Consider the following 15,773-nt stretch of genomic DNA (forward strand, 5'->3'; position numbering starts at 1 on the left):
ATGCTATCCACTTATATACTTATTTTTCCTGCTCTTTCTTTTCTAATTTGCAAGGTTTCAGCCCTTAACCTACACTACAGGGTAAGTCACAGGTGGTTTTTTTTTAAACTCTTCTAGAACACACACCATCAGAGGAGTAATTGCTCTGAGGTTTGGCATGTGGTTATACAAGTATTTCCAAGCTCGTCACAGAGCCAGTTAGAGTTTACAACCAACCTTTAAAAGGGAGAAGGGGAAAAAAGAATCCAGATAAGCTAGTAGTGTATCATTTATTTGTTTGGTTACAATACACAGACAAGTAGGATGCTAAAGTTATTACTGAGATTATTTTTGCATCTGCAGATAACGTGGGAGACTGACATTCCATATACCAGCAATCTAGTAGTAAATGAGAAGTTGTTTGCATAAATACAGACACCGGAATACATGGAGTTTCACAGTTTTAACAGCAGTATGTTACAGCTTTACATTTTAAATTACTACACCAGAGTTTGAGTAGCATTGGTTATACATCAGCAGTGGTCCCACTACTCCGGCTATGATGATTAGACTGTGAAGATGAACACAGTAAACAAAATGGAAAAAAAAACAACAACAAAAAAAACACAACACCCAAATCATAGCTTATGGGAATGATGGGTACTTTCCCGTCTGTCAGGGTAAGTTCAAAATGACTGCGTCTATGAGAAAAACTCCCCCCTGAAATCCTTAAAATCTTTCCTGGAAACAAAATAAAACAAGAGTAGTAAAAAATAAAAGTGTGAGAGACAGTATTAAATACAGCAGGTAACATGGAATATCGTTTTGGTTTTTGAGTAGGTTTCTATTCTTATAAAACAGTTGCTTCGCACAGTTTAACTAGGCAGCTCAATGTCTATGTATCAATGGCCTTTATGCATCAAAGTCCCATTTGTGGCTGTCCTCTGTGCAGGCTTCCAGCTTCTTGAAGTGACATTCTGAGGCAGTACTACTGGTTATCACATAGTCATGTGCTCTGGTAAAACGTAGGATATGTCGTCCCACGGGTGACGGTACAGGCCTTGCTTCAAGCGCTTCTGATCTAGATAGTGTCCTAAAAGGAAAACAACTTCTATGTTACAAAATTTCTGAGCCTCCTTCTAGTCATACTTTGTCTTAAAACAACTTTGATTTCTGGATTCGTACAACTTGGGTTTTAGACTGAGACCCCAGAGGTTCACGTTTGTGTTAGTTCATGGTGACAGTGCATCTCCCCATGGAAGGAAGGGGCAGGAACACAGCAAACTTACCAATGAATCCCATACTCCTGCCTAGCACAAAGATGCCATTAAGAGCTCCTATATCAATATATTCGTCTGCTTCTTCCCTGCAAAAGAAAATAAATCAATGTCTTTTTTGAAACCCTGGTCCCACATGGGCTGGCAGTATGGCTTCTATCATTTTTTATCAAACCATGACCCAAGAGAAAAACAGCCCAATACGTACTTACCGTGTGAAAGAGCCACAATTCCTGAGTACATCAACAAAGGCAACTCCAATAAAGCCGTCTACGTTCAGGATAAGATTTGGTTTCTAAAGGACATAAACACACACACCCCAAATAAAGATGTTAACAATGGCAAGTGATGTTCATCTGGTAATTTTCATCCTCAAGGGTAACTTGAAGGTTACCCGTAATTGTGGACACATACCTAGTGATACAAGAGGCTGTCCAGCAACCTGAGCAAGAGCCATGCTTAACACAAATGATGGAAGGACAGCCCCAAACAACAGGGCAATGTTTTACTAAAACTGCAGAGTTTATCTACTACCACCCATCATGCATACTAGCTCTGCCTCCAGCTTAAAGAATGTAGCAGTTCCAGACATACTGTGGACAACTCAGATAATGGGTTTCAGCCTGTTCAGCGTTTTCCTGGTGTCCAACAAACATCTTCAGCCTTACCAAAGTGCACTTGTACTTGGCCCAAAGTCTCCCATAGAAGAATAAAAACCCAGCAACAATGTACTGTGCTTTGCAATTAAAATATAGCATTAACCACTGGTCATTTCTCCCCCAGTACGAAAAAGCGCTTGAGACAAAATAAATACTAGCACATTTCACCTTGGAAGTTGTAATTTTTTCTACTTCAAGTGCATAGTCCAACAGTGGGGTGGCAGGGAAATGCTGTTTCACGTAGTCTTTGAGAATCTGAACTCTCATGTCTGGGTTATTTATCTGCAAGTTAAGAACATATTACAGTCACTGATGTTGCATCTTACACAGGTACTTGTCCTAAGCTTGACTATTTATGTTTTCATGGTTTACAAGTCCTGAGAACCAAAAGCTGCCTCTGAAAGTTGCTAGTTTTCTTCCCTTCAATTCCCCTCCACACTTGAGAAAAACAAAACCAGAACAAAAACACGCCTCTAATTTGTACTAATAATGCATTTTTCTTACTGATTTGACTCTGTGTCCAATGCCCATGATCAGTTTCCCTTCTTTCTTCATCTTATTCACAAACTCCATAGGGATAATCCCACTGTCAAAAGCTTTGCTGAACATTTTAGCTGCAGCATCCAGTGCTCCACCAAACCGGTCACCCTGGGTGTGAAACACAAAGGGGATTACAGCAAAGGACTCACAGTTAAGGCACAAAACAAGCACAGGATTATCTTCCCCATCCTGTGTCTATTGATGCAATCATGAAAGTAAAGTTAGGCAGGCACTCAGGACTAAACATCTGCTTTATAACTCAGTAATATTAACCGTCAATGCATAGCCACGTCATCTCCACGACAGACTAGGGTAGGGGTGAATGTAATCTAAAGCCCATTTTATTCAGACTATTACTTGTCCCTGTATGGTTGCCTAGTCTCCTCCAAAACTGACGGTTTTAGTTTTGACAGCAATTAAGCTTCTACAGAATATTCGTAGACACAAACACGAGATACTAAAATAGTCTTGCTTACTAGAAAAAATTTTTAAAGGACTAGATTTTAAACCTACAGCACAGAAGTTGAACTGTCTCTTCCAGTAGCTTTTCACTTTAATCAAGGTTTTAGTGAGGAATTCAACAGAAATTCAAAGTATGAGTGAACAGACACAAGCTAGACTACGGCTCTGCAGCTGTTCCAAATTCTAGCTTACTAGTATTAAAACCTGGACTGAGTAACGCATGGCAAATCTTCCAGATATTAGGTACTTACAATAGTGAGAAGGCCTGAAGTGAGACTTGAGACGAGATCTTTTCCAGCTCTTGCACAGACAATAGTGTTGTGGGCTCCAGATACAGCAGGCCCGTGATCTGCCGTTACCATCAAACACATCTCAATGAACTGGCAGGCGTACTTTGGTAGCCTGAGCAAGAGAGAGACCCAGGTCATTTATTGTAAAGAAAACACGAGACACTTGGTTTTAGAGTGGACAGTAAGTTGTGTTTTAGGTGCCTGCATGAAAGTAGTAGAACAGAGAGGGAGCTGTAAGGTCCACAGTGCCATCAGTGCATCCTACTATCTTTGCCTTTTCAGAGATAATTAGATTTTATTCAGTTTCCACTTAGCTATTTAGCTTAGAACTGAGGGTCAGTTTGGTAGGCTGAGCCTGCACACACGCAACTGGCTGATCAGTAGGTTCTGAGAGTCCCCTCAAGGAGTGCCCTGAGCAACGCTGGGTTGCAGTTCTGTTGAGTTAGGCATTTCAGCTAGTGCCAGCAGTGCCTCTAATGACACCAGCAAGAACTTCTGTCATTCAGAAGGTTCCCTGTAGGCTGGCTACTGAACATTTGCAGACTCCCCAGCTCTCTCCAGGGCTGAAATGGCAACTATAATGAGCAAGCAGTCAAAGAATGTGAAACAGGACTAAAATGGAGAAGTCTCCTCGGTGCACCACAAAACTGGTGGAAAATTTCACCCCAAAACTGAAACACAGTGTATGAAGATGCTGATTGTGGCCTCTGAGGAGAGGCTAGAGATGGCACTTCCAACGAATCTACACTCACAAAGGAATCTTGCACCTTACTTTTGTGCCTAACAGTCTACTAATAAATGAGCAAAGCTTCAAGCTAAAGAGTCTGGGGACTTTCACAAAAGCTGCCTCACCTCTTCTGAAACCAGAGCAGGCCCAGAACCCCTCCAATCCCCATCTCTTCTTTGAAGACCTCAGTTATTGGCATCCCAGCGTAAATCAGTTCCTGACCTCTCTCATCACAAATACTTGTCATAAAGGAAGCCGGCTTGCGGATCAGACCCAGTTCCTGAAATCACAACATAAAGATGGGATTTTAAGTAATCCCCTTTAGAAGCAAGAGGCAGCAGGAGACCAAAAACAAAGCCTTAAACTTGCCCTCAAGGCAGCTTCTAGAGCTTCGAACCAGCATAGCCAGTGAGCTCACTGATAACACTACAAAGCCTGAGATATAACCCAAACACCACACCGTTATCATCTTAAGCATCCGGAATCATAGCAAACGTCCTGTCTGGCATCTGTGGAACCAAGAATCAGGTAAAGGGGCATAGCTCACCCTTGCCCAGGAATAATCCATTGGAACAGTTGGAGGAGGCACTTCCTCAGCTGGCTCGATCACTCTTTTGGCTACAAGATCCTGATAGACAGACCTAGGGAGAGAATCCATTTATTAAATCCTTTTGAGAGACAAGTGAGGTGGTCTTAGTCTAGACCTTAAAAACCCAGAATGAACCGAGGCAGCTTTCCTTAAGCAGAAATACACCCCCATATCAGTTAAGAGTCAGTACCCTAACTGGTTTTGTCCCTGCACAAGGTGCCCTGTTAGTGTGACTTACTGAATGACCTCTCCCAGCTCATCAAAACTCCGGGGAACAAACACACCAGCTTCCTTCAAAGCTTGATTCTTTGCAACAGCAGTTTCAGAAGCCTGGTTAGCACAAGCTCCTGCATGGCCAAACTGTACCTACAAACAAAAGAAGCGATAGCAGTAAGGAATACAAGTTGTTTACGTGCAGAGAGTAAAACAGAGTACAGAACTGCACAGGGAACTGGTCACGGGAATACCAAAGATTGTACAATCTGCCTTTTTATTTGGGCTAACAGAACTCTTGGCTGCAACTGCAGTCAAAACAGCAATACACAGAGAATTTTCTGCTCTGGAATCACTGCAGGCTCTTCCATCAAGTTCTGCTTCTCTAACTTTACTCCACTTTCCAAAGCTGCTTAACGTGTATCTTTCTCCTTCCTACTCCAGAAGCTGGCTACTATTAAAATCTGTTGCATTACCTAGGATCTGTGGGCTCCCTTTACATGTAAGTGGAATCCTCTGGAAACCTCCAGTGGCAAGCTACAGAAGCACAGTAAGTTTTTATCACAGATGCTTAATAACTTCTGCACATGAAGTTGTTCCAGTTTAGGTGCAGTGGGAGAAGCTCCCTTTTTTCCTTCTGCCACAGATATTCATCTATCTAAGGCATTTGCCCCCACTTTTGTGCATACCTCTGAAGAGAACATGGTGGCACAGGTACCAATACACCAGCACACCACTGGCTTGGTGATACGGCCTTCTTTAACACCCCTGCAGATCTTGTATTCTTCTGTGCCTCCAATCTGTGGAGAGAAAGAGAGATGAGTTGGTTCAAAACAAACAAACAACTTCGCACTTTCATAGAAACCAGCTCTGAGATGCGCATAAAAACTTTTTGTCTTTTTTCGTTGAGTAATGGATTCAGTCTGAGAAGAAATTCTCTTCTTTAAAATGGGGAAGACTATATTTGTTTTGGAAACTTTCAATTCCTTCTCATTAAAGGAGCACAAAATAAAAATTCAGATATTTTAGAACAGTACATTGGCATATCTCAAGTATATTAAGTAGTTGCCACTTAATTGTGGTAGTTATTTAGTATTTTAGCTGCTAGGTCAGGTGCTCCTGGAATTGAGCAGTTGGGTCTTTCTCAGATAGGAGTGAGATGGTCTCACTCACCTCTCCAAGAACCACAATCATTTTCACTCCTGGGGTATCCTGATAGCGCAAGACATGATCCATAAAAGTTGAACCAGGATACCTGGGTATAACACAGGAAGAACGACAGAAGTTGAGTTTGATTCATAAGCTTTTCTTTCAGACAAGTTAACAGCCAGCCTGCCCTTCACTCCCACACGACTAACGATTCAGGAATTTTCTTCTGCTGACTTAAAAAATGGTTTGTCTGTTGAAGATGGACTCCTACCTGTCTCCTCCAATGGCCACCCCTTCGTAGACCCCATCAGTGGTTCGGGAAATTATGTTGTTGAGCTCATTAGACATTCCTCCGGACCTTGAAACATAAGCCACGCTGCCAGGACGATACAGTTTTGATGCTAAAATATTATCCAGCATGCCTCCCGTGTTGCCTATTTTGAAGCAACCTGGTTTGATCCCACCAACCTACAAGAAAATTAGAGAAAGATGTAAAGCCCTGTAAAACAGGCATGAGACTTGGGAATATTTGGGTAAAACAACCTTCTGTCAGTATTTATAAAACAAAGGAAGACAAATGTGACCTTAAAATGGTCAGCTAACGTGCACTTTAGATGACTACAGACAAGATGTATTGTAGGACATACTTTATCCTTCAGAGAAAGCTGATCTGAAGATTAAGACAGATGAACAAGGGGAGTAAAAGGTCATCGGTACTTACAGTTGCAGGCCCAATGATAGTGACTCCTTTTTTATCTGCTGCCTTGATCAGTTTGCGTGTCAGTGCCTCTGGAATGCCCTCAGCAATAATGGCAATTGTGCGGATCTGCACCAAGATAAAGAGAGCCATTAGTGCCCCAGCGTTGCCATCCTAACCAACTCTGCAGGACGCAGGAGTGAGGCAGCTGCTCACAGGGCATGAGCATGCTGCTCCCTGCCTGGCCACTAAGCAGTTATTAGACAGAAAAGCCCAGTGCATAGATCCACAATCTACTATAGTCTTCTCCGCAGTCCCAATGAGCTGCTGAGATAATTTTTCTCTGCCTCGCAGATTAGGGAGCAGCACTGTATTTTAACCAACCCAAAGTAATCATTGTTAACAAACACAGAGGTGCCAAGCTCCTCTTATAAAAACGCAAGTCCAGCATCAGACTTCTATACAACTCCAGCATCCTCCTTAAAGTCTACAAGGAGTTAGGATTGAGGTATTTATCCGACCAAGACTATTTCCTAATACCATCATAGCTTAATAAACACCTGCACCAGAAGCACTGGTACAATGTTTACAAGATCTTCCTTCTTTTCTTGAGCTTCTTCTAGATCCCTTACTCACCTGTGGATAATTCATCGTTTCAACAGTGCTGTCATAAGCAGAGCGCAGGGATGCGAAGTTGATGAGAACATCCACCTCTGGGTGCTTCCTCATGGCATCAGACATGTTCTTGTAGACTGGGATCAGGATTTCTTTGTGGCCCCAATAGAACTTCTGCCTGTGGTCACCACTACAAAGGAGAAGATGAAGATGGCCTGACTTTTAAGGTTACTGCAAAGACAGAGGGATACAATGCATGCAGATAGAGGAGTTTGCAAACCCCAATTCTCAGACACCAAGACTGACTGTGAGACACTCACTAGCAAGTGAGTGTACATGGGGAGGGACCATACTAACAGCAGAAGGTTCTTCAGAGTATAGAACAGAGCAGCATATGGAAGGAGACGGGCTAATGGGGACAGAGGCATCCAGCAAGATGAATAAGCTCTCCCACAGTGAAGTTACCAGAGCCTCAATTCTACTCCAAGCTGGAAGACAGAATGAGGCACAGAAAGAGTAATGAATGAGATGCATGCAAAGCTGCGTTACTGGACTGGAACAAATACTGCACTGGGGGGAAACCAGTACCTGTGGCGAACAGCCAGGGTAACAATGTGAGGGCCAGTCAACTTTCCAATTCTGCTACAGTGAAACTGTGCCCACCCTGCCCCACACACCGAAGGAGATGCACCTAGGAAAGTCTCAGTGTAGGTGTTGTCTTCTGTGTATGGTCTTTGTGTATGGTAGACTCTCTGATTGAAATTTGAAGTCTATTACTCAACCATTTAGGAGTCCAGAGATATTGGCTGTGTTTCCATACCGTTACATTTGTACCGGAACATTTCAGGTTTTGTCAGCCTGACTTCCTCGAAAAGGTCAAGCAGAAATAGATTATTAATAGATAGCCTTAAGCTTTTTATCCCAGTGGCTTTTTCCTCATTGAACAACTGTGATGCTGCAAGGGGTTGCCACTCAGCTACGGATGTGGCTATGCCTGCAGTCAGTTTTAGCACCCTGAGGTCTGCACTTGCTGAGAAGGTATTACAGCCCTGATGATAATTGCAGCACTACGGACTAACAGCACAAGGTACTTAACGCACAAGAGAGGCACAATTCTCTGCAGGACAGAGGTTGATTAGACATCAGCTACCTTGGATGTCTGTAAATACCACAGAAATGAAACAAGCCTCCTACCCGTACATCTGCTCCCATCTCACTGCGCCAGAAGGCCAACCAGCCGCTCCTTTCCTTCTCGCTGCTTGCCCTGTTTCGCAGGAAGACCCTTGCCTCACAGCCACGAGGCACGACAACAGAACTGCTTGTGCACCACGTCTCCACAACAGCCATGTTCTGGAGGTTCCTCCCAAGGGCAATTTAAAACATGTAATAACCTCTCTCATCCTCATCAGCTGCGGGGATAGGGCCAAGGAGGGTGAATACCACAAGAGAACTGTATCCCACTGAAGGATCTGCACACTTCATGCCTGCTAAAAAAACCTGCAGCTACTACAGGGAAGAGTCTGAACCAGATGAACAGGGATTTCTTTTCTTTTTATAGTTTTTTGGCTACACAACAGACTGCCTTAGTCTAACTAGCAGAGCTGCTCTGATTCTGGCTAATATTCGGAGGGGAAAACACCCGCGTCAGCAGGTACAAACCAAGACGTCAGAGACAAGGACGCAGCAAAAAGTGGGTGAGTAGAAGAGACCTCACATGTCCTTAGTGCCTCTGCTAAGTCAGTCGGCTGTTACAAGAAAGCCCAACTAGTAACGCCTTCCTCACTCGTGGGATGAAGGAACAGAATTTGGACACCCCTGGAAAGTGCATGAAGTGGGACCTGAAACAGCTTAACGTTAGCCACGTACTTCAACAGAGCAGCCTGAAATCAATGGTTGAGAGAGGTAAGAAGCAGTCTGCAAGGCCAGCCTGATGGTGGAAGGGAGCGTAGGAGAAGGCGTAAAAGCAGAGATGTGGACTAGAGCTACAGAACAGAGGCTGGAAGAGGAAGAAGCTAACAGGAGAATTTGAGGGAAGCAGTCAGAAGTGACATGGTTAACACGGGCTACTTACGTGAATGGATAAACCATGGCAGCTACTGACGGCTCATCCCGGGAGCAAATGTAATCAAAGTCCAGCATCCCTTGCACGGCCCGTGTCTGCATCCCCCAAATGATAGCTTTGGTGTGACGGCTGAAGAGGGTTGTAGCTTTACCTGCTCAGAGAGAGGGGCGAGGGGAAGAAAAAACAAACCAACACACCCAAAATGTACATCTGTGCAAGATAAAACTTTGCTAAATGTCTGCCTAAAGCCTCCCAGATACGCTTATTCCCCCTCCCGCCGAACTAAACCCAACAGCTGAGCTGCAGGATGTAGTAGCCACGCTCCCCAGATTAAGGAAGAAGCTGCAGATGGAGCAGCATCCCCCTCTTCCCAGGATTCTGAACACAGTAGCCAGGTTTTGGGTTTCATGAAACGGGCAAGTGCTTAATCACAGGGTGGGAGCTGGTGTAAGACGGGAGAGATGAGGAGTGAAAACAGCCTCCTCCTCTCCTCACGTGGGCTGCTCACATCCCTCCCAGATGGATTTATTCTGCAATGCCGAAGAGGAAGGGAACTTTGAATTTTGTTTTATTGCAACAGCCTACAATCTGGGAGAACCACAGGAGGCTTTCCTCCTACGTTTGACAGGGCGCCACAGTACGATGATAGGAAATAAAAACAAAAAGCAGAAAACGAAGGAGACTGAGAGCAGAGGAGCTCTACGTTACTCAGCTTTTGTTTTCAGTTCTTTTTGATTATCAGAATCCAACACAAGCCTCCTTGGATGGCTCCAAGCATTTATATGCGGCCCAAAACTTTGGCTTTGAGGGACAGAGTCACAGGAAGGGCAACAGTTCAGCTAGTGAGATGGACTATTGGCTTCAAATACATTTATACCACTTGTCACAGCAAAATGTTGAGTTCCTCCCTTTGACTCCAGACAGTTCATTTTAAAACTCTTAACCCTGAGCTGATCCCAGTCAGTCTACAGCTGATTTCTTGTTGGCTTTGAATCAAAGCTAGATAGCATTAGGGATTAGACAAGATCCTATTCTGCCTGGCTTGAGCATTAAATCGGTCACTGTTCTCTCCAGCACTACATGTTTATAGTTTAGATGCACTGCCACGTGACTTGTACTTAGGAAGCTGCCTACCCTAAAAAGCCCTTTCAATTTATCATCTTGCAGGTGCCTGCAAGGAATATTATTATTCATAGGGAAACAGAGGCCCAGGAAGGTGATGCTATTCATCTGAAGCCACACAAGGAAGAAGGAGAGTCCCCTTCTGCTGTTGTCCCGCTTATGATGGAGAAAACAGCTTGAAACTTCACTTTGACTGCAGCTCAGCAGCTTATTCTCACTTAGCACTGAGCTCAAGAAAATGTTTAAAGTTCTTGTCACTCCACCGAGCACACAACAAGCTTCAATGGTTTGCTGAACCGATAAGGCAACATTTACTTCACTCAGCAACTTTTCTGTGCCCTTCAAGGCTCATAAGCAGGGCACCTACATTATTTTGTTTCCTTTTAAAACAAAAGGCCAGTTATTAGGAATAGTTAATGATTACTCCTTTCTGAAAGTGAAGAGCACAGAGCTTTTCACAGCTTGCTAGGTCTGTTTTTCTCCCCAGTGGTTGTGGGAGGGGAGGGAAGGGAAAAAGAAGTTTGAGACCTGTTCTTCCCCCCCTAGAAGTAATAAGTTTTTGTGCAAAGTTGTATGCGATCTGCACTTCAAAAACTGCTGAAGAGTTCACGTGGCGCTAGCTAAGTATGCTGGCAGGAGGGAAGGGAAGGACCAGACAACACTGCAATCTTTTGGAGAGAAAAAACAGCAACAAAAAACGAAAACTAAAAAAGTCAGCTGCCAGCAAGGCCAGACACATTCAGCTAGTCACACGAGTCCTACCTGGACCAGGTCTTGAAGCTGGGATTGAATCTGTTGAAGAGAGAATCACTCATGCAACAATATGACACAGTTGGCTGCTGTCATCCTGACAGCCTACAGGGGCACCTGTGAGAGGGCTTCCCTCCTCCCCACAGCACTCGGGGCTTTTTGGATTTTGCTTTTGTTAAAAAAACAACAACACACAAGCAGACTGAAGCACTCTCCACTGTTCTTTGTCTCCAAGTCAAATTTTGGATTTTTGCCATCTAGAAACCTTTTGCTTAATCCAGCGCAAACATTACATGTTCAGGAGATTGTTCTCCCCCACTGCAAGCTCTGTGGCTAACATATTTTCTACATATTTTTGAAGCACTGCTCATGCAAAAATCTGTGCACAACGATCAACAGAGCAGTGTGTTTTTGGTGTTGTGTTTCACCAGCATCGGACATGAATCCTATGGCCATTATGCCATAATGTTGACAATGAGATCCGTATCTCCTCGCATTTGAGGGAGCAGGACCAGAATGGTATCACATCCTTTCCTTGCCCAGTTCTGCTGTTGTTTTCCTCCCATACAGCATGCTCTTACCCAGTAAGGCTTCCAACAAACACAACCAAAAGGCCACCAAAGCTCAAGCATATCACCATGCTAAAGAAGCTTCCTACAAACTTAAATAAAAAACAAAAACTAACAAACAAAAACAAAGAAACCCCACCACCACACATACACAGAGCAACCTCAGACCCTAAATGTTTGAGGACTACATCACAGCTCCTACTGAACCAGGAAGGTTTCTGGCACCGTTTGTAGATGGTTCATCCAGGAAGCTGCAGACTGTACCAGAAAGGACTTTCTGCATACCTACACTGTTCCAACGGCACCCCATGGGAAAACCCCACAGTTACTGAAATGGAAAGCAGGCCCCAGATCAGCAGCCACAGCACGGAGACTCTAACCTGTTGTCTGCTGGCCTCATGTACGGGGACACAGTAAAGCTGCAGTTCTCAAATTGTGGTGTTCCCTTGAAAGGAACGTCACAGATCAAGGTAGCTTTGACTCACCTCGTGTACGAGCTAACAGCACACCAAGGGACACATTCTAAAAGCACTTAATTCAATTCAGAACAAAAGGTAGATGGATACCACAAAATTACTTCTCTTTATATCCAGACAAAGCATTAATCAAGTCCACATTCTCTCTTTTGAGTACAACCTGGAGCAGAAGTGAACTGCTAGCAACCCCCGCTGGACTTACCGAGAGGTGCTGTTGGCTTTGCCTTCTTGGCTGGAGCAATATCATCTGGCTTGGACTCGGAGAAAGAAGCCGTTCTGCTTGGTGCTGGAGTCTGAAAGATTCAGAAGCCAAGACAGTAAGGGACAGCATGCCAGAGCAGGCTTCCCAATATCCACTTCTGGGACATGTAAAAGGAGATGGTCATTTTGGCTATGCTACTCTCCAAAGAAGAACGATTTAGTGATAGAAATACTTCGCTCGAGAGAAGGAAAACTAAATGACCAAGTTCCCAGTAGGTGCAAGAGTCACATTTGTGTTGAAGGGTCGTGTTTTCTGCACGAGTGAGGTGGGTAACAGGAGGGCCCCCCTTGGTAAACTGTGCAGGCAGTCACTACTTTTCCTCCAGCTTTGAACTGTACAGGTACGACAGTGGCTAAGGTCTGCTCTGACCTGTTCAGGCAGGGGAAAGCTGCCCTCAGGAGGCTTCTCACCAGCGTTCCCTTTCACAGAGGGGGTGGAGGAACTCACCGAAGGGCTGCCGCTGGCATTGAGGAGGAAGTTGGCAGTGTGGGCTGCGGCAGGCGGTTGGTTAGGGATAGGCCGATGGCCGAGCGCCATCCCCACAATTGCAGTCATGTGAGTCTCCGTGCCAAAGACATGGATGGGGATCCCAGTCGTCTTTCCTGCACGTGCACACAAGAACAGTCAGCGCTGGGGGCAGAGGGGAAGGAACAAGACCAGCTTCTGCCAAAGCGAAGTATTTAACCTTGAAAAGGCTCAGCAGAAAGCAGGAAGCAGGTGGAAGATACGAGGCAAGAACCAAACTGAAGGAAACAGATGGTCCTTACCCACTTCTCCCATGACACGCAATCCTTCCTGGTAGTTCGGGCCTCCTCTTCGCACAAAGATCCTCACCTCGTGCTCTTTCAGAGGGCCTTGGTAATCCTTAATTGCCCTCACGATGCCCTGAAGGAAACAAAAACAACAAACATACGGTACAGGTGAGCTGGGTAGCCTAGTGTTTACCGTGTCCTCCCCATCATCTCAACAACTGCTAGACGAGATGCGCCGTCAGCACTACGCCGACCTGGAGAGAACAGCTTGGGGTTGCTGACTGGGGGCATCTGCAGCTACTTTTGAATAGTCACCTACCTTAAAAGTGGCTGCGACATTAGTGAAGTTAGCAATGCTGCCTCCAATGATCAGAATTTTACCTGAGGGAAGAAACAAGCGTAAATAAATCTGTTTTAAGAACACAGAGTACTTGCTCTAAGATCGTGAGGTAGTGGCAGGACGAAATGAAACAACGCTGTGGTTCAGGCTAACAGCTTGCAGTAAGTTATGTTTAGCAGAACCTGGAAGAAGATAAGAGTTTTGTACCAAGCAGGAAGTTTTCTGATAAGAATCTCGAGCCACACTTGTGCTCTTTGCTACGTGGAAAAATACAAACCCTGTCTCTGAAGCAAGAGCTGACAGAAATCCATCACTATTTGACCCAGAAGGCAGCAGTACATTAAGAAGCTCTCCCAGGCAGCTCTAAGCATAGTAACCATCCAGCTTTGTTCAGATTTTCCCCCAGATGCAGCTTCACAGCTGAGCAGCCTGGAGCCATACACCCTTCCTGACTAGTTCGTTACAATTTTTCCAGTCCCAGTGACTTTCTTACCTTCAGGGTGCTTCTCTCGTGTCATGAGGGAGAGAATAGTCTTAGCATAGTCATAGGTCTGTTGCTCGCTTGGGGCTCCTGAGTATTCCCCATAGTTAGCCAGTTCATTTACACCTCCCAGGTCACAAATGGTGTCACTATTAAAAAACAAAAGGATTAGTTATGATTTCAAGTCACTCTAAAGGTCTTAAAACATTCCGAATTCCTGGGAAAGGGCAACTCAGAGAGGTGAAGCTATCTGCTGAGAACAAAGCTGCTCTCCTCTTGTGCCAGGCATGATTAATCTTGTTATGCTTCCTACACATATGATAGGGACCACCACAGCAACCACGTGAACATCAACAGCTTCCAGCCAGCTTGTTTCTTTCCATGTGAAAAAGGAGCCTTAACACAGCCTCCCAAAATAAATTATCATTTCTGAAGGACGCTGCATTCCACATCCTGGGAAGACACCTGCACAGAAGCTTCATTCTGAATAGGTCCCAAGCAGTCCCAGCATGGGAAAAACCACTTTAGAAGTCTCCCCTTTCTACGGGTTGCATCCATTATTTTCTTTGCACTCCCCTCCAAAAACCTCGTTCATGTTACCTGTAAACTACAGAGGCACCACCACCAGCCACCATGGTCCAGATCCTGCCTTTAGGGTTGAGAATAGTAAGTTTCAAGCTGGCTCCACTTTTAGCATCCAGATCAGCAATGTAGGCTTCCTGCAGACAGAACAGCATACATTATTTAAAGGTCTTACTGCCTTTCTTTGGCTAGTGCCTGCATGCTCTTTTTCAAACCCAAGCACTAGCGGTGCTGGGCCCAACTTCTGGGCATGCAGAGCTCCCACATCTCCTCTCATCTACAACTGAGGAAAGAGCAGAACCACAAACACAGCTTTTGTAAGGGAAGGAGACACAGCATCATCTCTCAGGGGCCAAGAGTGGTTTGTGTTACACGTTCTCCAAGACAGAACACTGAAATGGGACTGATACAGACAGCTTGCACCTTTCTCTGGAAGAAATTCAAAGAGGATCGATCAACCTAAGCACACACTCAGATTTTGATTCTTGCTTGGAAAGCCCTACCCTGTAAAGAAAACGTAGTCTTTATAAGGCCTGCTGGCTTATCTCTTGTTTGTCCCAAGTGAAATGCAGTTCATGTACAGCAGTCGCTTGTGACATTACTTCATTTGTAGATTGCACATCCAGAAGCAGTGTTTTTCTTTTTGCACGTGAAGAACTCTGGAAATGGGGCTGACTGCTGCGTGTTTCACTACGCTGCACTGCACTGGCACTTCCATGTCATCAAACTTTGAAATGACAGAGCAGCTGTCTTTTCCTCCACGGCTCAGCCAGCCCTTAGCAGCTCCCAGGTTTTATGGTTCAATGTATCACAGTCACAGAATCATGTGCCTCTGAACTGAAAAGTCTTGCTCCGACCTTGTATGCAGACTGCGACCAGAGGAAATTTAAAATCAACACACCCAAGGCTACATTCTCTGGCTGTGCTGCAGCCAAGAACGTAATCACCAAGAGATGTAATTTGGCTCAACGTGGTGTTCCTGTATCACAGCGTGCTTGCCTGTCGTGAAGCACTTTATTGGGAGTTCATTAAAATTCTCAAAGACACTGACATAATAACGTTCACAGTGACTTGCAGAGGGATGATTCAGAGAGACAAAAACTCAACTAATCCATTTAAGAGCAAATTGAGTTAAGTGTTGGCATCCAGCAAGCTACGTGGAGAGAAATAGCTAAATAGA

The 15,773-nt window shown here is 44.7% G+C and overlaps 1 protein-coding gene across 9 annotated transcripts in view; it reads right to left on the reverse strand.

Annotated features, from left to right (window-relative positions):
• Nucleotides 1-255: 255 nt before the first annotated feature.
• ACLY (ATP citrate lyase) overlaps nt 256-15,773 on the reverse strand; it is a 31,633-nt gene continuing 16,115 nt past the window's right edge. For 3 of the 9 annotated variants that reach the window (XM_083809222.1, XM_083809220.1, XM_083809221.1), the window contains 22 exons: nt 14,612-14,730; nt 14,024-14,160; nt 13,510-13,571; nt 13,206-13,323; nt 12,886-13,040; nt 12,379-12,469; nt 11,144-11,173; nt 9,269-9,410; nt 7,219-7,387; nt 6,607-6,711; nt 6,157-6,353; nt 5,910-5,991; nt 5,426-5,536; nt 4,762-4,889; nt 4,482-4,575; nt 4,060-4,214; nt 3,169-3,319; nt 2,420-2,563; nt 2,084-2,197; nt 1,469-1,551; nt 1,269-1,345; nt 256-1,072 (listed from right to left, as the gene is read on the reverse strand). In XM_083809222.1, coding sequence (XP_083665348.1) covers nt 978-1,072; nt 1,269-1,345; nt 1,469-1,551; nt 2,084-2,197; nt 2,420-2,563; nt 3,169-3,319; nt 4,060-4,214; nt 4,482-4,575; nt 4,762-4,889; nt 5,426-5,536; nt 5,910-5,991; nt 6,157-6,353; nt 6,607-6,711; nt 7,219-7,387; nt 9,269-9,410; nt 11,144-11,173; nt 12,379-12,469; nt 12,886-13,040; nt 13,206-13,323; nt 13,510-13,571; nt 14,024-14,160; nt 14,612-14,730 — 2,559 coding nt within the window. In that variant the 3' untranslated portion in view covers nt 256-977. The remainder of the gene's footprint in view (nt 1,073-1,268; nt 1,346-1,468; nt 1,552-2,083; nt 2,198-2,419; nt 2,564-3,168; nt 3,320-4,059; nt 4,215-4,481; nt 4,576-4,761; nt 4,890-5,425; nt 5,537-5,909; nt 5,992-6,156; nt 6,354-6,606; nt 6,712-7,218; nt 7,388-9,268; nt 9,411-11,143; nt 11,174-12,378; nt 12,470-12,885; nt 13,041-13,205; nt 13,324-13,509; nt 13,572-14,023; nt 14,161-14,611; nt 14,731-15,773) is intronic. The other 6 variants (XM_083809226.1, XM_083809224.1, XM_083809225.1 and 3 more) reach the window with 3 other exon arrangements.

The sequence above is a fragment of the Anser anser genome, assembly GCF_964211835.1.
Source record: "Anser anser genome assembly, chromosome: 23".
Classification (NCBI taxonomy): Eukaryota; Metazoa; Chordata; class Aves; order Anseriformes; family Anatidae; genus Anser; species Anser anser.